Genomic DNA, 21,818 nt, shown 5'->3' with positions numbered 1-21,818 from the left:
ATCCAGAAAAAAGGTTCCTGGACAGTATTTAAATTGATCCAGAAAAAAGGTTCCTGGACAGTATTTAAATTGATCCAGAAAAAAGGTTCCTGGACCGTATTTAAATTGATCCAGAAAAAAGGTTCCTGGACCGTATTTAAATTGATCCAGAAAAAAGGTTCCTGGACCGTATTTAAATTGATCCAGAAAAAAGGTTCCTGGACCGTATTTAAAATGATCAAGAAAAAAGGTTCCTGGACCGTATTTAAATTGAGCCGGAAAAAAGGTTCCTGGACCGTATTTAAATTGAGCCGGAAAAAAGGTTCCTGGACCGTATTTAAATTGAGCCGGAAAAAAGGTTCCTGGACCGTATTTAAATTGACCCAGAAAAAAGGTTCCTGGACCGTATTTAAATTGATCCAGAAAAAAGGTTCCTGGACCGTATTTAAACTGACCCAGAAAAAAGGTTCCTGGACCGTATTTAAACTGACCCAGAAAAAAGGTTCCTGGACCGTATTTAAACTGACCCAGAAAAAAGGTTCCTGGACCGTATTTAAACTGACCCAGAAAAAAGGTTCCTGGACCGTATTTAAACTGACCCAGAAAAAAGGTTCCTGGACCGTATTTAAACTGATCCAGAAAAAAGGTTCCTGGACCGTATTTAAATTGATCCAGAAAAAAGGTTCCTGGACCGTATTTAAATTGATCCAGAAAAAAGGTTCCTGGACAGTATTTAAATTGATCCAGAAAAAAGGTTCCTGGACAGTATTTAAATTGATCCAGAAAAAAGGTTCCTGGACCGTATTTAAATTGATCCAGAAAAAAGGTTCCTGGACCGTATTTAAATTGATCCAGAAAAAAGGTTCCTGGACCGTATTTAAATTGATCCAGAAAAAAGGTTCCTGGACCGTATTTAAAATGATCAAGAAAAAAGGTTCCTGGACCGTATTTAAATTGAGCCGGAAAAAAGGTTCCTGGACCGTATTTAAATTGAGCCGGAAAAAAGGTTCCTGGACCGTATTTAAATTGAGCCGGAAAAAAGGTTCCTGGACCGTATTTAAATTGAGCCGGAAAAAAGGTTCCTGGACCGTATTTAAATTGACCCGGAAAAAAGGTTCCTGGACCGTATTTAAATTGATCCAGAAAAAAGGTTCCTGGACCGTATTTAAATTGATCCAGAAAAAAGGTTCCTGGACCGTATTTAAATTGATCCAGAAAAAAGGTTCCTGGACCGTATTTAAATTGATCCAGAAAAAAGGTTCCTGGACAGTATTTAAATTGACCCAGAAAAAAGGTTCCTGGACCGTATTTAAATTGACCCAGAAAAAAGGTTCCTGGACCGTATTTAAATTGATCCAGAAAAAAGGTTCCTGGACCGTATTTAAATTGATCCAGAAAAAAGGTTCCTGGACCGTATTTAAATTGATCCAGAAAAAAGGTTCCTGGACCGTATTTAAATTGATCCAGAAAAAAGGTTCCTGGACCGTATTTAAATTGATCCAGAAAAAAGGTTCCTGGACCGTATTTAAATTGAGCCGGAAAAAAGGTTCCTGGACCGTATTTAAATTGAGCCCGAAAAAAGGTTCCTGGACCGTATTTAAATTGACCCAGAAAAAAGGTTCCTGGACCGTATTTAAATTGACCCAGAAAAAAGGTTCCTGGACCGTATTTAAATTGATCCAGAAAAAAGGTTCCTGGACCGTATTTAAATTGATCCAGAAAAAAGGTTCCTGGACCGTATTTAAATTGAGCCAGATAAAAGGTTCCTGGACCGTATTTAAACTGACCCAGAAAAAAGGTTCCTGGACCGTATTTAAACTGACCCAGAAAAAAGGTTCCTGGACCGTATTTAAACTGACCCAGAAAAAAGGTTCCTGGACCGTATTTAAACTGACCCAGAAAAAAGGTTCCTGGACCGTATTTAAATTGATCCAGAAAAAAGGTTCCTGGACCGTATTTAAATTGATCCAGAAAAAAGGTTCCTGGACCGTATTTAAATTGATCCAGAAAAAAGGTTCCTGGACAGTATTTAAATTGATCCAGAAAAAAAATCCTGGACCGTATTTAAAGTGATCCAGAAAAAAGGTTCCTGGACCGTATTTAAACTGACCCAGAAAAAAGGTTCCTGGACCGTATTTAAATTGATCCAGAAAAAAGGTTCCTGGACCGTATTTAAATTGATCCAGAAAAAAGGTTCCTGGACCGTATTTAAATTGATCCAGAAAAAAGGTTCCTGGACAGTATTTAAATTTATCCAGAAAAAAAATCCTGGACCGTATTTAAATTGATCCAGAAAAAAGGTTCCTGGACCGTATTTAAACTGACCCAGAAAAAAGGTTCCTGGACCGTATTTAAACTGACCCAGAAAAAAGGTTCCTGGACCGTATTTAAATTGATCCAGAAAAAAGGTTCCTGGACCGTATTTAAATTGATCCAGAAAAAAGGTTCCTGGACCGTATTTAAATTGAGCCGGAAAAAAGGTTCCTGGACCGTATTTAAATTGACCCGGAAAAAAGGTTCCTGGACCGTATTTAAATTGATCCAGAAAAAAGGTTCCTGGACCGTATTTAAATTGATCCAGAAAAAAGGTTCCTGGACCGTATTTAAATTGATCCAGAAAAAAGGTTCCTGGACCGTATTTAAATTGATCCAGAAAAAAGGTTCCTGGACAGTATTTAAATTGACCCAGAAAAAAGGTTCCTGGACCGTATTTAAATTGACCCAGAAAAAAGGTTCCTGGACCGTATTTAAATTGATCCAGAAAAAAGGTTCCTGGACCGTATTTAAATTGATCCAGAAAAAAGGTTCCTGGACCGTATTTAAATTGATCCAGAAAAAAGGTTCCTGGACCGTATTTAAATTGATCCAGAAAAAAGGTTCCTGGACCGTATTTAAATTGATCCAGAAAAAAGGTTCCTGGACCGTATTTAAATTGAGCCGGAAAAAAGGTTCCTGGACCGTATTTAAATTGAGCCCGAAAAAAGGTTCCTGGACCGTATTTAAATTGACCCAGAAAAAAGGTTCCTGGACCGTATTTAAATTGACCCAGAAAAAAGGTTCCTGGACCGTATTTAAATTGATCCAGAAAAAAGGTTCCTGGACCGTATTTAAATTGAGCCAGAAAAAAGGTTCCTGGACCGTATTTAAATTGAGCCAGATAAAAGGTTCCTGGACCGTATTTAAACTGACCCAGAAAAAAGGTTCCTGGACCGTATTTAAACTGACCCAGAAAAAAGGTTCCTGGACCGTATTTAAACTGACCCAGAAAAAAGGTTCCTGGACCGTATTTAAACTGACCCAGAAAAAAGGTTCCTGGACCGTATTTAAATTGATCCAGAAAAAAGGTTCCTGGACCGTATTTAAATTGATCCAGAAAAAAGGTTCCTGGACCGTATTTAAATTGATCCAGAAAAAAGGTTCCTGGACAGTATTTAAATTGATCCAGAAAAAAAATCCTGGACCGTATTTAAATTGATCCAGAAAAAAGGTTCCTGGACCGTATTTAAACTGACCCAGAAAAAAGGTTCCTGGACCGTATTTAAATTGATCCAGAAAAAAGGTTCCTGGACCGTATTTAAATTGATCCAGAAAAAAGGTTCCTGGACCGTATTTAAATTGATCCAGAAAAAAGGTTCCTGGACAGTATTTAAATTTATCCAGAAAAAAAATCCTGGACCGTATTTAAATTGATCCAGAAAAAAGGTTCCTGGACCGTATTTAAACTGACCCAGAAAAAAGGTTCCTGGACCGTATTTAAACTGACCCAGAAAAAAGGTTCCTGGACCGTATTTAAATTGATCCAGAAAAAAGGTTCCTGGACCGTATTTAAATTGATCCAGAAAAAAGGTTCCTGGACCGTATTTAAATTGATCCAGAAAAAAGGTTCCTGGATCGTATTTAAATTGATCCAGAAAAAAGGTTCCTGGACAGTATTTAAATTGAGCCGGAAAAAAGGTTCCTGGACCGTATGTAAATTGAGCCGGAAAAAAGGTTCCTGGACCGTATGTAAATTGAGCCGGAAAAAAGGTTCCTGGACCGTATTTAAATTGAGCCGGAAAAAAGGTTCCTGGACCGTATTTAAACTGACCCAGAAAAAAGGTTCCTGGACCGTATTTAAACTGACCCAGAAAAAAGGTTCCTGGACCGTATTTAAACTGACCCAGAAAAAAGGTTCCTGGACCGTATTTAAACTGACCCAGAAAAAAGGTTCCTGGACCGTATTTAAACTGACCCATAAAAAAGGTTCCTGGACCGTATTTAAATTGATCCAGAAAAAAGGTTCCTGGACCGTATTTAAATTGATCCAGAAAAAAGGTTCCTGGACCGTATTTAAATTGATCCAGAAAAAAGGTTCCTGGACCGTATTTAAATTGATCCAGAAAAAAGGTTCCTGGACAGTATTTAAATTGATCCAGAAAAAAGGTTCCTGGACAGTATTTAAATTGATCCAGAAAAAAAATCCTGGACCGTATTTAAATTGATCCAGAAAAAAGGTTCCTGGACCGTATTTAAATTGATCCAGAAAAAAGGTTCCTGGACCGTATTTAAATTGATCCAGAAAAAAGGTTCCTGGACCGTATTTAAATTGATCCAGAAAAAAGGTTCCTGGACCGTATTTAAATTGAGCCGGAAAAAAGGTTCCTGGACCGTATTTAAATTGAGCCGGAAAAAAGGTTCCTGGACCGTATTTAAATTGAGCCGGAAAAAAGGTTCCTGGACCGTATTTAAATTGACCCAGAAAAAAGGTTCCTGGACCGTATTTAAATTGATCCAGAAAAAAGGTTCCTGGACCGTATTTAAATTGATCCAGAAAAAAGGTTCCTGGACCGTATTTAAATTGAGCCAGATAAAAGGTTCCTGGACCGTATTTAAACTGACCCAGAAAAAAGGTTCCTGGACCGTATTTAAACTGACCCAGAAAAAAGGTTCCTGGACCGTATTTAAACTGACCCAGAAAAAAGGTTCCTGGACCGTATTTAAACTGACCCAGAAAAAAGGTTCCTGGACCGTATTTAAACTGACCCAGAAAAAAGGTTCCTGGACCGTATTTAAACTGACCCAGAAAAAAGGTTCCTGGACCGTATTTAAATTGATCCAGAAAAAAGGTTCCTGGACCGTATTTAAATTGATCCAGAAAAAAGGTTCCTGGACCGTATTTAAATTGATCCAGAAAAAAGGTTCCTGGACAGTATTTAAATTGATCCAGAAAAAAAATCCTGGACCGTATTTAAATTGATCCAGAAAAAAGGTTCCTGGACCGTATTTAAATTGATCCAGAAAAAAGGTTCCTGGACCGTATTTAAATTGATCCAGAAAAAAGGTTCCTGGACCGTATTTAAATTGATCCAGAAAAAAGGTTCCTGGAACGTATTTAAATTGAGCCGGAAAAAAGGTTCCTGGACCGTATTTAAATTGAGCCGGAAAAAAGGTTCCTGGACCGTATTTAAATTGAGCCGGAAAAAAGGTTCCTGGACCATATTTAAATTGACCCAGAAAAAAGGTTCCTGGACCGTATTTAAATTGATCCAGAAAAAAGGTTCCTGGACAGTATTTAAACTGACCCAGAAAAAAGGTTCCTGGACCGTATTTAAACTGACCCAGAAAAAAAGTTCCTGGACCGTATTTAAACTGACCCAGAAAAAAGGTTCCTGGACCGTATTTAAACTGACCCAGAAAAAAGGTTCCTGGACCGTATTTAAACTGACCCAGAAAAAAGGTTCCTGGACCGTATTTAAACTGACCCAGAAAAAAGGTTCCTGGACCGTATTTAAACTGATCCAGAAAAAAGGTTCCTGGACCGTATTTAAACTGATCCAGAAAAAAGGTTCCTGGACCGTATTTAAACTGATCCAGAAAAAAGGTTCCTGGACCGTATTTAAATTGATCCAGAAAAAAGGTTCCTGGACCGTATTTAAATTGATCCAGAAAAAAGGTTCCTGGACCGTATTTAAATTGATCCAGAAAAAAAATCCTGGACCGTATTTAAATTGATCCAGAAAAAAGGTTCCTGGACCGTATTTAAATTGATCCAGAAAAAAGGTTCCTGGACCGTATTTAAATTGATCCAGAAAAAAGGTTCCTGGACCGTATTTAAATTGAGCCGGAAAAAAGGTTCCTGGACCGTATTTAAATTGAGCCGGAAAAAAGGTTCCTGGACCGTATTTAAATAGAACCAGAAAAAAGGTTCCTGGACCATATTTAAATTCATTTGGAAAAAGGATTGATTTTGGAAAGGTTCCTGGACAGAATTGAAATACTTTACAGGTAAAAAGAAAGTTCTTTACGGTCCAGAACCCATTTACGCTTGCTGATTTTGTCTCTTGGACCAGAATTGAATTTATTTAAAATTCCCAGACCTTTTACAACCCTGGCTGAATACATGCTTTAAAGGAATGGATTTTTATGGATAATGGTCTAGAGATTGTCAGGAGTTTGTTTGGCATTTACTCTTTAACTTCTTGAAGCTCTCGTTGCATAAAACAAAATGAATATACATGGTGATGGACAAATTGCTTGGGAATACTTTTGCATTAATTCCATGAATGTTGGTGACAATTGTCCTTTATTAGCATGCAATGGTCATTGACTATGATCAATTGTTTAGTGGTTTTACTTATTCTATTGTTATACTTAGAACCATCCACAGTCAAGCAGAAAAACAGTATGATTCAAACACTGACTCAAAAGGCACAGTATGTAAATCGTGCCTCTCTAGATTATTAGAAAAGATAAGTACAATTGGTTCAAAATCCCAACTACGGACATCAAGCAGCAGTAAGAAGTATACAATCAAATACCAAACCAGAAAACCCCCACAAAAGCTACCTGAAACTGCACAGAGAAGATTTGAAATTGCTGATAACAAAGTAAGTGGAAAATTGTGTTCTACAAGGATTTCAAGCTGTTCTTGTTGTGTACCCTGATATTACTCTAGCAAGCCTACTAGCTTGGATGGTACGAGTACTGCCACAGAATGCCAAAGTTTTGGAAAGCATCTGTTCGATTTTATTTACCGATACGGCCCGATACTTTCCTGATATATGGACCATTCCCAAGGTCTGCACAAGTGCCACTTGACACCTTTGTAGTCAAGTTAATCTGTAAGTTATGCAAAATTTGAGCTTCCCATTGATTTTGCCTCGGTAGTATGTGAAAACAGTGCATTTTGTGTTAGATAACAGATATTTTAATTTTATTAATTTTTTGAATTCTTAAAGTAAAACTGGTAAATTGATGCTTATAATTTGGAGTGGAATACTCACCCACTAAATTTATTCAATATTTAATTGTTACAATTTTCAAGCATCGGTATCTGTGGGAATCGATAAGAGTATCAGTATTGGTATGGGGATCAGTTCAAACTATTATCAGCTCAGGCCTAGTTTTGGGTCATTGCTGTTTCTTTGATTTTCCTCACTTTCCAGTTTGGTTTTTGTGTAATGCTGTTGTGATGTTCCACTTGTTCAGGCTTCTACTGCTATTATCGATCTGTCTACTTTACCTTTGCACATATGCTGCTTGTGTTCATCTATCCTCTTTTCTAGAGAGCATCCATATTCTCCTCTGTAAGCTCACACACATTCACATGGTATGGTGTATATGTTTGATATTATTTAATATTCAGTTTATAATAGAAATGCATGGGGCATGTTATCTTATTTCATCCATATGAACAAATTGTCAGTTAAATAACTCACACAAATAACATAATTCAAAAGTATGCAGTATTTATAAACAAACACACCTACCTCATAGGATGCAATTCCATTCTCACTTGTTTTGAAAACTCTGGTATTGTAGGCATCTAAATTATTTTTCTTCAGGAATTCATTGACTATCTCAGCATCCTTCGAGCAACAATTTCCTGAGAAGTACGTTGTGATTCCCTGTAATGTATTAAGATAAATCTCTGAATCACTGGGGGGGACAGGAATATGGTGATATTGTTTACATTATGTTACATTATGTTCTTGGCCAGCATCGTATTGTAGCGTGGACCTATTGTTTTAAGTTCCATTGCCTTACCAACTGATGAGCCAGCAGCACTGGTTTCACTGATTTCTTGCTGAAGTAACACTGTAATGGGATATGTTGTCTTCGAAATACTGGTGACAACAGTGGCAAGAGTGGAGCTGAATATTGCATTATGAAACTCAAACATAACAGGTTCCGTCCCAGTACCATTGATTGAGACAATTTTCTCAAGTAAAAAAAAATAACTACAACAACAAATCAGGCGAAACCAGGGCTGGCTTAGTAGCTCTGAATTTCTTGCTCAAAATATTGTAATTCATCCCACCAACTAACTCCCTAGCCTTCTTAAACCCGAAGGTTCATGGCTGCAGCAACACAGGCCTTCCATCTTTCCCTATCTTGAGCAAGTTCTATATACTCTTTTCCATCCATACCGATTTCCTTTAGGTCCATCTCAACGTTGTCCCTCCATCTTCATCTTGGCCTTCTTACAGGTCTCTTACCATCAGGTTTCCCATCAAGTTGCTTTCAAAATATGGGAAGAGGAACCGGTTCTAGCCAGGCAGAGTCTTTGCACATTTATGGGAGGATGTGATATCCACCAAAAACATTTAACAGCTTTCTAAGGCTTTTTATTTCCATGCTGTGTGAATACCTCTTGATTTTAATACAGGAAAAATATAAGCTTATAAAGATGATTAACATGGGGGGATCGGGGGGAGGAGAGAAAAACACTGCATATAATTAGCACTAACAATACCTAAGTGTACACTTAAAATGACCACAAATGAGACACATGAACTTCTTGTCTTAGATTTGTGATTTTCTTTCCTTCCTCCATACAGGACACTTAAGTTTCATAAATGTTTAATTTGAGAAATTTCTTGCACTAAACGATTTTACCATCAACAAGCCTTCAATCATACAATTCGTCATTTACAGTTGCTAATGAATTTCCTGCAGATAAAGATCACCAAAATATTGAACATAGCACTAAAAGCTCAGAGCATACTCATCTTCCCCATTGCTTACAAGACAGGTTAAGTCACATATAGCAATGTGGTGCTGGCTGGCAGAGTAAGGACTACTATTGTTATCTAGCCAGAGGAGCATGTGATTTGCTTAAATGTGTCTCACCATAGCATCTGCTGGTATTATTCAATTCTAGGCCCACAACAAGTACACTATCTACCAAAAATTAATTGAGCACCTGTACAAAATAATTGTCTAGTGGTGCGAACCCTGTTAGAACCTCGTGGAGCCACATCTTGCTGCTATAAGAGCAGCCACCCTGTCAGGCATGCTCTCGACTAAGCCCCGCGACAGGTTAAGTTTGCAGCAACATTTTGAATATATAGACCCAAACGTACATGCAGAATATAGTTCTGCTGCAATACTGACGATTTTCTCACTGTCTGCGATATGAACAGCTCGATCGTTGAGGCAAGACTGGCACGGGAGATGCAGAGCGTCGTTCTCACGCGAATTAATACATAAAACCTGCTGCAAACTTAACCTGTCGTGGGGCTTAGCTTGTGGAGGATGTCCATTGGAATGCATCACCATTCCTCTTGCAAGATCTCACTCAGTTGGACAATGGAATTTGGCCGCATCTCCCGAGACCTCACCTGCCGGTCCAATGCATCCCAAAGGTGATCTATGGAATTGAGATCAGGAGACTGTGCAGGCCAGACAAATCGGTGAACATTGTCGTCGGCATACCACTACATAGTAGACTCTGAAACATGGCACCTAGCATTGTCATCCTAGAAGTAACAGGGGTCCATTCCATAAAAATGCCACATGGTTGGGAGCATTTCATTGTCTAGTATTGTACAGTATGCCTGTGAGTTCATTGTGCCACAGAACAACCACCAGTGGTCCCACAAAGTAGTACGAGAAATAATCTCACACCATTACTCCATCAACACCAAATTTTCTGGTAGGCACTATACACTCTGATAGAAGCCATTCCCCGGGTAGCCGCCACACCTATACACGTTTATCAGACCGAAACAAAGTTAATCTCGACTCATCACTCCACAGAATCACTTTCCACTGCTCCAGTGTCCAGTTGCGGTGGTCCAAACACCACTTGAGATGCTTTATTCACCTTGGTGATATGCGGCTTATGTGCCGCTGCTCTTCCGGAATATCCGAGTTGGTGGGCCTCTGTTCGCAATGTTCCAATGGAAACTGACGCCCCTGTTGCTGCCGTAAACTCCTGTCTGATGGTAGCCATCGGCTGTGTCCTGTTTTTGACAATTTCACGTTTTAGGGTTCTCAGATCTCTGTTAGTCAGTTTTTTCGGTCACCCGGAACGTTCACCATTGTCACAATGTCCATGCACCTTCCACTTATGAAGCACAAATGCTATTGTTGATTTGGGCCTGTTTAACTTTACAGCTATGGCCCTGCTAGACAGCCCACAATTATGCCCTTATCAAAGTCTGATAGCTCAGCACTACGTGCCATCTCTTTCACAAGTGCTTCTCTTGCTCACAGAACAACATGAAGGCCACACAAATCAAATTGGATACTAACTTTACCACCATCACAGGTTACTTTTTGGTAGAGTGTATTTGAATACCATATTTCACAACAATAATTTCTTTTCATTAATAATATAACTTTTCATTGCATAATCGGTTCCATCGGCACATCAGATAAGAAAACAATGACAGGGGTGCAGAATCTTTGGACACAGAAGGTAAAATTGTGTAATTCTGTACTTTGTAACACTAGAAAATTTTCAAGATATTGAATATTTTGACAATAATGCAGAAACCAATAATTTTTTGAACCGGAAAAATGTTCAATTTACTGTCACGAAGAAATAATGCATGGTGATTTGGACTATTCATTTTTTACAAATATTCACAAGTATTCATAATCTTGCCCCAAAGATAGTTTACCCAGTAAGTACTGGTAATACTGGCACATTTTAAAATTAAAAAAAAGCTTCACATAATGGTTGAACCCAATTTTTCTTGCAAAAAAAAAAAAAAGTATAAAAATTGTGATGATCAGGCAGTGAAATACGGTATGTTAAATTATGTGCAAGATATATTATTTGTTATTTGTCAGAATTGCTTACAATGCTTAAATGCATGTCAGGCCATTTGAATTGAGCATACCTTGTTTTGAAACCTCACAGAATCTTACGATTCAGGGTGGCACAAAAGTGCCAAGAAGGGGTAGAAATTTGCAGTTTATTGTTCTAAAATTTAATTCTAGGACGACTGTATGCTCAGATAAGCTAAGCAGCAAGTCTTGTCTAAAAAATCAAATTCTTTATCCATTCCACAAGAGAGTAAATAACAATACTAATGGGTTTTATGCTTTGTTTTAAACATTTGGAATGTGTACAAAACATACCGTATTTACGCATGTATAATGTGCGTGCGTGTATAATGCCCACCCTGGTTTTTGATGGGGAATAGTGACAAAAAATTTATCTCTTGTATAATGTGCAGTTTAATCCAGGTTCAAGAAATGGCTTTCTTAGTTGTAGGTCGTAAAGCTGTTGCTATGTTAATCAAGAGCTAGTGACGACATACCCATTCAATGAGTCACCTGTCACTATGTGGACCAAGAGGAGAATATTCTCTTGAGTAAACAGTAAGTCACCAACCCAAGACCCCGTCTCCCTCCACTGTGTTTAGCATCCCAAAGCTTTCACTCTTTAACCACCCCATTTATTCTGTAATAGTACAAAGAGAGATCAGAATTACATTATGGATTTGCAGTGCTCAGGAAGTTATTTTCTGTTATTTCTCACCCAGCAAATACCGTTGATACAAATCCCATGTGATGGGAGGTGCATGCTCGAATTCTGCCAGAATTTTCTTGTGTCATACAACAATACATTACAAAGTAAAAAATCGTGGAAAATGGCCTTTAAACTTTTAAGGGTGATTTTGCTAATTCCCTCTTTACTTTTTCTAAAAAAAAAACCTTAAAAATGTATACTTTTTCCCATGACTCACGTAACATTTATGAGAGGCCCATTCAGGACCCTCAAACTAGCAGTTAGCACAGAACAAGATTTCTTTCATTAAGGCATTTACACACTCCATATATGTCATATTATTTGGCCAGTAATACATTTTAATTATTATTTTCTTTCTCCTTCTCTTTTCTTTCATCCAAAGTAAAAAAAAATCAGAACGTTAATTCATTTTGTGATGAGCTTATTTCAACTGCATTGCACATTAGTATTGCCACCTTGATTGGAATACTGTTGCCATATTCAGAAACTACAGAATTCAAGCTTTCCAAAGATATATAACATTATAGGGTTCCGTAGACATGAAAAAATTATTCCGTGCATAATACGCACCACACTTTTCGGGTGCAAAAATTTTGGAAAAAAGTGCACATTATACATGAGTAAATATGGAAATCATTTCAAAAAATTACATAAAAAATGAAGACATTCAAAAATTTGAATATTTTTGAACATACATACTGCTGTCATCAAGAGCTGTAATGTAAAAAGTGATATAGTTTTCACAAAGACAATAATTAATCAGAATACCTTTTCAGATAATCCTAGACTCTTTTCTTTTTCTTTCAATGAGTAGATGCTGTCCTTGCACCTGTCCCACAACGACTGCACTACTTTTGGTTCTCGGCGATAGGCTTCACTTGCTTTAACCAAGGCTCCAAACTTGTCTTGTGGTAAATTGGGAATAAATTTACTGTCTCCGAATCCTTTGTAGTTGCCTGCATTCGTCAAAAGACCTGACGAGTATACTAGCACAGCCTATTAATACAAAAAAATTATATAGATATACACAGACAAAAATATATCAACATGAACACTTGAATTCATACGGATTCTATGCTAAATATTAGGAATGGCCCATATGAAATGGAGATTATTCATTTATATTCATAAAAATTACAACAAAAATGGCACAGTATTGCACTAAATTGTAAGATATTTATCGATATATTGGGTCTGTAAAATTATCAGTAATTTTACCAATAAACCAATATGACTATTGGCTAATACCAATAGAGTACTGATTAATCTGCCCCATCCTTACTAAACATTAACTGATTTGATTTGCTTTACTTTGCTTTTCTGCCACTATTTGCTAATCACAAACATGAGGATGAGCAATGATATGATGAAATTGATGAAGGGAAAAATAAATAACACACATGCCCAGGCAGGGATTTGAACCTGGCACCACTGGTGTTGTAGCACGCTGTAATAACCACTCTGCCATGGAGGTCGGCTAAGTTAAATATGTGCACGTCCATCATTCTTTTACACTTTATGTTATTAAATGCATTATAAAAAAAGCAACCCATTTTACTAATTTTGAAATAGTAACTAAATAATTAGCTAAACGTAACATGAACATGCATTCAAAAGTAGCAGAAAAGTAGTAGCATAGTTTCTGACAAGACAATGGCATATGGAACAAATATAAAGCCCTAAAAAGGGGTGGGTGGATTAAAGAGCAGTCAGAGGTCTGCAAACACACAAGAAAATATAATATATTATACTCCCTCTGTCCCATAATTATAGTCCGGTATGCCAAAATTGTGACTTTTTACTTATGTTCTCTCGGATACTTGATTGGCCAATTTGTACTGATCCTTGAGTAATAACGTTATATGACTCATTCCAGTGTTTAATTTTCTTGTTCTGTATACACTAATGTCACAGTTTGCCTATCGGACAATTATTATGGGACAACAAACAAAAGTGTACCAGACAATAATTATGGGACAGAGGGAGTAAAATAAATGTAAACTTAGATATTGTCTGACCTTACCACATTCTCTTGTTTAATGTTTCACAAATATTGCAATGTATACAATCTTCATTAACACAGCACAGAAAATAAACATTTCAAGAACTTTTTTGTCTGAATCATGAGGAACTGATGTGCCTTTACAGTGAAAAGCTTTTTTTTTTCTAATATTTTTGGCATTTCCAAATGTAGCGTATTTATTAGAGTGCCCAGTGCACTTTTATTTATTAAAAATAGGGCAGAAAATAAGGATGTGTGGCTTACACGGGTGTAGACCCTATTGAAAATTTCTTTATAAAAGTTGAGATGAAACACTGCAAGTTGGAAACACAGCTTAACCTCCCTTACATTTTACGATGACGTCAGCCATCGGACACTAGTTAACAAAAGGAGCAAAAGAGTGTTATTGTAAAAATTGGTAGATGTGTTACTTTCCTGTAGTTTACAGTTATTACAAGCATAAGAAAACAGCTTTTCTTTGTGACGTTTCAGGAAAACACACGCTCCTTTCATCAGACATTTATCCCAGTGTCCCAATCAGCGTGGCTACAAACAAGCAGAAATGAAATTCCCTGACTTTTCCAGGTTTTCCAGGACAAAATTTACATTTTTCCCTGACAATTACAAACTAAACTAAATCGATGTTTTTGCAAATAGAAATAATAAACTCTCACAGATCCACATTATGGTTTTGTTAAGTACCAATATTATCTTCTATGAAATTGACTTAATTTCTCTATTCTCTATTATTTGAATTCAAAGTGCAGAATAGTGAATTTGGAAAATTATTACAATTTACAAGCTAGGGAAGGATTACGAAATTTTGTCATACGCAGTAAGTTTAAAATAAAATACTTGATTATTTTTAAAGTTACGACTAAATGAGATAAAGTGAAGTGTGAATGATTAAGAAATACAATTTGTAATTTATTAGTCTCCTTATACATTCTCGGTATTATATGTTGATATTTCCACTGAGGTTTGGAACCCTCTGCATGCAAGAACCATGAGTGCGGACTGCGGACTCATTTTTCAATGCATAAAGCTACTTCTCTCTTCTCTGTAAAGCAAACAACTTAACTCTTGCATATAAGTGAAACAATTGAATCGAACAAAATAAAGTGTCATATTTCCTTACATTATCAATGGGATTTCTGCTTCAGTACAGTATATCCAAGTGAAGTACTGTGAAACTGACAACATGCAGTTATACCATTAATGCTGACGAAAAGGGTATGTGGGTATTAGAAATTCAACGCAAGGAATTTATAGAATTGCATTGTATATGTACCAGATTTAGCTAACCACACATTAAAGCAGGAACATTCTAATAATAAAAGCTTCTGAAAGTTCATATACGAGGGGCATCCCGAAAAAAGCTCCAATGGTGCCTATACGCAGCACTAGTGGTCGGAGAGCGACAAACACACATGCAGGCAGGATGAAGTGGCATGTAGCTGTAATCTGGTACAGTTGCAATGAAGCTGTTTTAGGACAGTTCTAGGTTAAAGATTGCAGCTTTCATACAGTCTCCCACAGACTGCGATGTAGCCTATATTGCACGCTCAGAATTTTGCACAGAGCCACCAGCAATCGTGTGAGGTGTGCAGACCGGACGTCGTGAGTGATAGTATGGTCAGACGATGGTGCAGACAATTCACAGAAGGTCAATCGAATGTGCACAACCCCATACAGCTGAGTACACACGGGCCCTTTGCATCACTTCAGATGAGAGATCTTGGACCACTCCCTGTACAGCCCTGGCCTTGAATGTACCGACTTTCATCTCTTTGTTTAACTGAAGAGGTTTCTGGCAAGGATTTGACAGCTACACTACGGTAGAGATAGTTCCAGTCTTTGCTGTCAGACACACATGCCGTGGGCATACAAAATTTAGTGCCGTGCTACGACAAATGTCAGAACAATGGTGGTGATTATGCCGAAAATTAGGTTAGGGACTCACTGTTACTAATGCAATAAATTACAACTGATATTCTTGTTTTATTTATGCCTAATCGGTAGGGACCTTGATATTTTGTTATTTTTTTTAAAATTGGTTTATTTTCTTATTTTTTTATTTTTTACTATACGGTGTTATTTTCCCCAAAATTCACATTTTCATTTTAGAGCATTTTCTGGCAAATATCTGAAATTATACCCTCAAGGTGTTTTTAAACTTCTGTTTCAAATTGTAAGTCACATGGCTTACGCCTCTTCGTGAGAGTTTGATATCTTGAAAGATATTTTGGGAAAGTTATTTTCCATACCCCTTTTTTTAATTTTAAGGTAAGGATTTTAGATAATGGAATTTTCCCCGTGTATAATGAAGGGTGCATAATGACCATAAGTGACGATGCACCCAAAAAATTTAAATCAAACAATCTCACGTGACAGATACCGATATATTATGGCACCAAAAATTGGCATTATCTTTTTTTGACTTGTTAGTGTTACGTTTCCCAAAATTCGCGTTTTTGTTTTAGAACATTTATCTGTCAAATATACCGAAACGTAATACTCCATTGTGCTTTTAAACTATTATTTTAAATTGTAGGTCGCATGGTCTGCGTATTTTCGTGACAGTTTGATATGTTGGAACAGATTTTTGAGGAATTAAAAGTAAAGTGCTCCCCTGCACTTTTCCATGAAGGTGTATAAGGGTGTGGAGTTAGGGCCCCACACTTTCTTGATCATGGCTGAAGGTAGGGGTGATGTGATCAGCACCATGCTCCTGGCTACCTTTATCCCTCAAAGTTTCCCCAAGGTACCAGCTTCATATGATGCTGGGTGGGCACCGGAGCAGTTTGAATAGGTGGAAGACATCCCGGTTCTCCCCCGCAGGGGATCGAAAAAATCGTGGGAAATACATGATTTAATGTGGCTGCTGGAATTATTCCGTGTACGTATAACTCTATAGTTTACTCTTGAGTAAAATGTTGGAGAACGTTCATGTTCTATGTACACAAACATGGCCTAGAAGAGACAAGAATGTTGGATTTCATGGAATTTTTCGTTATTTTAGGACATTTCTTTAAAAAAAAATCGCTAAAAACGCCAACAATTTGCATTTTATGCCAAATTCACATTATTTCGATATTCGAACGGGCGAAATATGTGTCCAGACATCACTGCAACAGACATCCTAAACATAACTTCGCAGCAATTACTATTTTTCACGGTTTTGGTGTTTGCGAAAAATCAATGTCCCTACTACTTGGAAATTACTTTCTGGCCACCCCTCATATAAATCAGTAGATGCAAAGTGAAAATTTAGCAGGGCTGGCAGAGAAAAGTCAATTCTTGAAGAAAGTTATTTGCTTTTATGATCGAATGATTTGAGTAAATATGATATTAAAATATTTACGTATTTATTATTAGTATTTCATTTCATAATATAGGATATTAACCTTACTCAGTGAGAGATTAATGACCATCTCTCATGAGTTTAAACAGACAGGACAGAGAGTGGCATTAATTTCATTGCAATACTAGTGTTGCAGTAAATTTGAGCTTGGGAGCATGCACTTGCCAATTTTTATAACGTTCACCAATGCAGATTTATGTTTCACTTTTTCGTGATAGTATTCAATATATATCCCATTTGGTTGGATTCTTCTTGATATCTAAGAATAGAGCAATGTCATTGTAAACGTATGTTAACTTGTGCGAAACCAGTAATACGTCAGCATGATGAAAGAAAACCTTCGTAAGCACTGCTACATTAAATAAGGTGAAGTGAGCCAGAAGAGTAATAAAATTCCTGCAGCACATTTGCAGTCTAAAGCTCTTCTTGTTTATGCATTCGATTTTTGTTGGATGTTGCAGTCCATGCAATTTCTGCGCATGTTGTAGTGAGATACTTTGTCGGGTGGCGATATTCGACAAAAATCGTATGTATCAATGGAACCTATTTGTTTCCATGTTCTTTCAGTTTGCCCAACAAAATGACTTACTACGACGTCCGACAACTATCGGACGGCGCCACCCGCTATTATCCCCTCCATCTGTTGACAAGTCCCCTTACTACTCCCATACGGACAAGAAAAAAATGATAATTCAATGCATTTTCCACGTAATATTTAGTGGCTTAACCTTTACTCTCTCGATGATACCATATGGTATCATCAGAGTAAGGTCGTACTCGCCCGATGATACCATATGGTATCACGGTGCTGATTACGAAATGAATGTGCTTTTCGAACCTTCATAGCCTGGGAAATTCATATTGATGACCAACCTCCCCCTTCTCCGCAACATATCCATGCCACATTTCCGAACAGAGTTACACATTTCTCACTCTTCAACTTGTATGGCACCCTGGAACATGAAACATGTTTCAATCTCTTTGGAAACGTCCATTCTTTGAAGAAAATACTAAAGTTTGCGCCTTCTCCCCAAAATAGCGGGAGAAGAGAGGGCAAACTCAAGATTTGTGTTTTTTTCATTGAAATTCGGTGGTTGCGCCCCCAAACCCCCCTTCCTCGGTTCGGCGTTCTGAATTGTACACGGTTGCATGCTATGATGTTTTAGCTGCAAAACAAAACTTATCCGAAGTAAATTGCTCCCATATGCCTGAGTTATAACAAATTTCCTCCAAAAATGCAAATTAGCTATTTTTCGTAAAAAAAAAAAAATAATCATATTTTGGCTTATTATTCAACTTGTATTGCACCCAAGAACATGAAACGTGTTACATTCTCTTGAGAAATGTCCATTCTTTGAAAATAATACTAAAGTTCGGACCATCTTCCCAAATAGCGGGGGAAGAGGTGGTAAACTCCAGATTTTTATGTTTTTCCATTGAAATTCGGGGGTTGTGGCCCCATACCCCCCTTCCTCGGTCCCGCGTTCTGAATTGTACACGGTTGAATACTATGATGTTTTAGCTGCAAAACAAAACTTATCCAAAGTAGATTGCTCCCATAGTGCCCGAGTTATAACAATTTTCCTCCAAAAATGCAAATTACCTATTTTTCGTAAAAAAAACAACAACATTTTGGCTTATTATTCAACTTGTATGGCACCCAAGAACATGAAACATGTTTCATTCTCTTGAGAAATATCCATTCTTTGAAAATAATACTAAGTTTGCGGCTTCTCTCCAAAATAGTGGGAGAAGAAGAGGCAAACTCCAGATTATTATGTTTATTTCCATTGAAATTCGGGTGTCGCACCCCCCCCCCCCCCCAAACCCCCTTCCTCGGTTTGGCGTTCTGAATTGTTCACGGTTACATGCTATGATGTTTTAGCTGCAAAAAAAAAACTGATCCGAAGTAGATTGCTCCCATAGTGCCCGAGTTATAGCAATTTTCCTCCAAAGAGTGTTCGAATTTAAAATTCCCGCCGAGAAGCCAAGGCGAGAGAAATTTCTCTCTCTCTCTCTCTCCTCCTGCCATCACTGGTTTCTGGCGCCGTGGTTGTGTTGCGCATAAAAGGGGCCTAAAAGTTGAGGCCGAAACTTACGAACGAGATTTCCTGTTCCATAACGATATCTTTAAATAAATAAGTAAATAATAAAAAAAAATCAATGAAGACGAAATTCCCTGACATTTCCCTGACTTTTTTGGACACCTCAAATTCCCTGACTTTTCCCGGTTTTCCAGGTTTTCCAGGTCTGTCGCCACCCTGCCAATAGAAGGTGCCACAGATGCATTACACAGATGGCTTATTGAGATGAAGGTTAACCCAGTAGAATCATGGGAAATGGTTCGAAGGTTTACTGTATGTGCAAATTACAATTACTTTATATTTGATGGCAAAATCTATCAGCAAAGTAATGGTCTATCAATAGGAAACCCAGTATCCGGAATCATCTCCAACATTTTCTTTCATTACATAGAATCTCCAATTGTTAATGCGATAGGTGCAGATATCAAACGCTACATCAGATATGTAGATGATGTGCTAATTATTGCTAAAAATGAGAACACCATCATGGACGTATTTAAATTGTTAAATGAATCACATCGTCGCATAAAATTCACTTGCGAACCCATGAATAAGAATGTAATTTCTTTCCTTGATCTGCAAATTAAGACAAACTGACTCAACAATTCAAACATCAGTCCATAGGAAAAAATTAGCGGGGGAAAAATACATCCATGCCAAATCAGAACATTCGCGTATAACAATGCATAACATATTTTTAATTTTTTTCCTGAGAGCACAAAGACTATGTTCTAATAATGAGGATATCAAAAATGAAGAGGAAAGGCTCTTTAATATAGCAAAAGAAAATGGCTTTCACACTAACAGAATAAACCAAATCAAAAAACAAGTCGCAAGAAAACTAAAGGAAAAGAGAAATACAGACAAAGATGAAAAATCTGTTGAAAAGAAATTTGTGTGCATTCCATTCCACAAGGGATTCTCACATAAAATTGCAAAAATTTTTAGAAGTTTTAATTTCAAAATTGTTTTTAAATCACCAAGAAGTTTGGAATGTACATTTAATGAATTCAAAATGAGAAACTCTCTACCAGATGTGGAAACCACAGGAATATATAAGTTGTTCATGTTCAAAAGATTATGTGGGACAAACAGCAAGGAAAATGGCAATAAGATGGCACGAACACGATTTGGACATTATAAATCTAAACCCAAGAACAGGTCTGTCAACTCATATCATCGAAGAGAAGCATTTGATTAAAAAGAGAAGGGTTTTAAAAAAATTAACGGAAAACACAGAGTTGAATGTCTGGGAAGCTTCGTTCATTGCAGAAGAACACTCGAATAAATTAAATAATGAAAATGGTAACATAGATCCAGTATGGAGTTTTCTTTTTCACAAATGGAGTAAGACACCATCTTTAAAATTTAATGTAACAGAAAACATCAAGAGACTTTGTGAAGACAATGATGAATTTGAATTACCTGATGATATTTGGGATTCATAATTTTAAAAAAATCTGAAATAAAACTAAAACAGACTGCTTTTTTCACAGTTAAGTTGCTATATTACAACAATGTAACATTGACACACATCCATTATGTAACAGATTCTTTTTGTTTAAAAAAATTACTAACCATTGTTATAACTGTATCTTTAGTCAAAATGAAAATAAATGTCTGATGAAAGGAGTGTGTGTTCTCCTGAAACATTACAAAGAAAAACTGTTTTCTTATGCTTGTAATAACTGTAAACTACAGGAAAATAATTCTATAATGCAAGCAATGCGTACATACAAGAAAAACTTGGTAGATGTGATATGCAGCAATAAAATTTCAGCTGCAAAAGTACCAGACTGATTTTCTTCCTTCAAAATCGAGGTGGGAGGCATATTTGAGGGTATGTGGTATTCAAGTATGGTATAATTCATACTATTGTTTACCTTGCAGTAACTATTTCTGCAACATTCTTAAAAGATTGTTTCATGGTTAGTTTCTAAAAGATGTATAGGAAACAAGTATTCTCGTTATTATTTGTGTGTCTAAAATGTTTCACAATCCTTTCTTTTACCCAGCAATTTGTCCCTTCAGTGTATTCTTATCCACAACTGCACCTTATGCTTTATATCTCAGCTTCTTAGGTCAGTGTTACAAACCCTGAGTATTTTTGTTCTTGCAATAAATACCCATCTATGTCAATTTAATGTTAGTTCTTAAAGTTGCATACCTGAAATTGATCTTCTGTCAATCCAGCTTCTCCCACTGCTACTTTCTTCAGTTCAGCAAGAGGTTGAGCTGAGTAGATCTTACGGAGCAAAATGAAGACAAGGGGGGACTCTGGAGAAGTCTGCAACGAAATTACAGATTTCTGTTAATGGGAGTAAAGATAAAAACAACAACACTTCCAAACATAAATTATCCTCGTGAACACATCCAAAGTTGAACTCTTACAATTGAATCAAGGAAATATGCCTATAAACTTTAAATGTGCACTATAATAAGCAAATAAAAATGAGCATGAAAAACAGCTACTGTTAGCACAGTATGTAAAGTATATACTGAAAATGTTACATCAAACTACATACAATGATTAATGTTGCAATATATAAATAAGTTTTTTCAACATTTACAACAGCCTTTCTCCTATGCTTATCTGCATGCACTAGTCTGTAGACTGAGAAGAATGACATATAACAGAAGCAA

At 37.0% G+C, this 21,818-nt stretch overlaps 1 protein-coding gene across 3 annotated transcripts in view; it reads right to left on the bottom strand.

Moving 5' to 3' along the window:
* The window catches only part of DppIII (dipeptidyl peptidase 3), a 119,667-nt gene that overhangs the window by 62,363 nt on the left and 35,486 nt on the right, over positions 1-21,818 (bottom strand). For all 3 annotated transcript variants that reach the window (XM_083118659.1, XM_083118660.1, XM_083118658.1), the window contains exons 3-5: positions 21,343-21,462; positions 12,494-12,721; positions 7,728-7,865 (exon numbers count right to left, since the gene is read on the bottom strand). In XM_083118659.1, the coding sequence (XP_082974785.1) occupies positions 7,728-7,865; positions 12,494-12,721; positions 21,343-21,462 (486 nt within the window). The remainder of the gene's footprint in view (positions 1-7,727; positions 7,866-12,493; positions 12,722-21,342; positions 21,463-21,818) is intronic.

This window comes from Lepisma saccharinum, chromosome 3 (assembly GCF_977018435.1).
Source record: "Lepisma saccharinum chromosome 3, izLepSacc3.1, whole genome shotgun sequence".
In the NCBI taxonomy this organism is placed as follows: Eukaryota; Metazoa; Arthropoda; class Insecta; order Zygentoma; family Lepismatidae; genus Lepisma; species Lepisma saccharinum.
The sequence above is the reverse complement of the archived record's forward strand: the minus strand, read 5'-3'. Positions and strand labels throughout refer to the sequence as shown.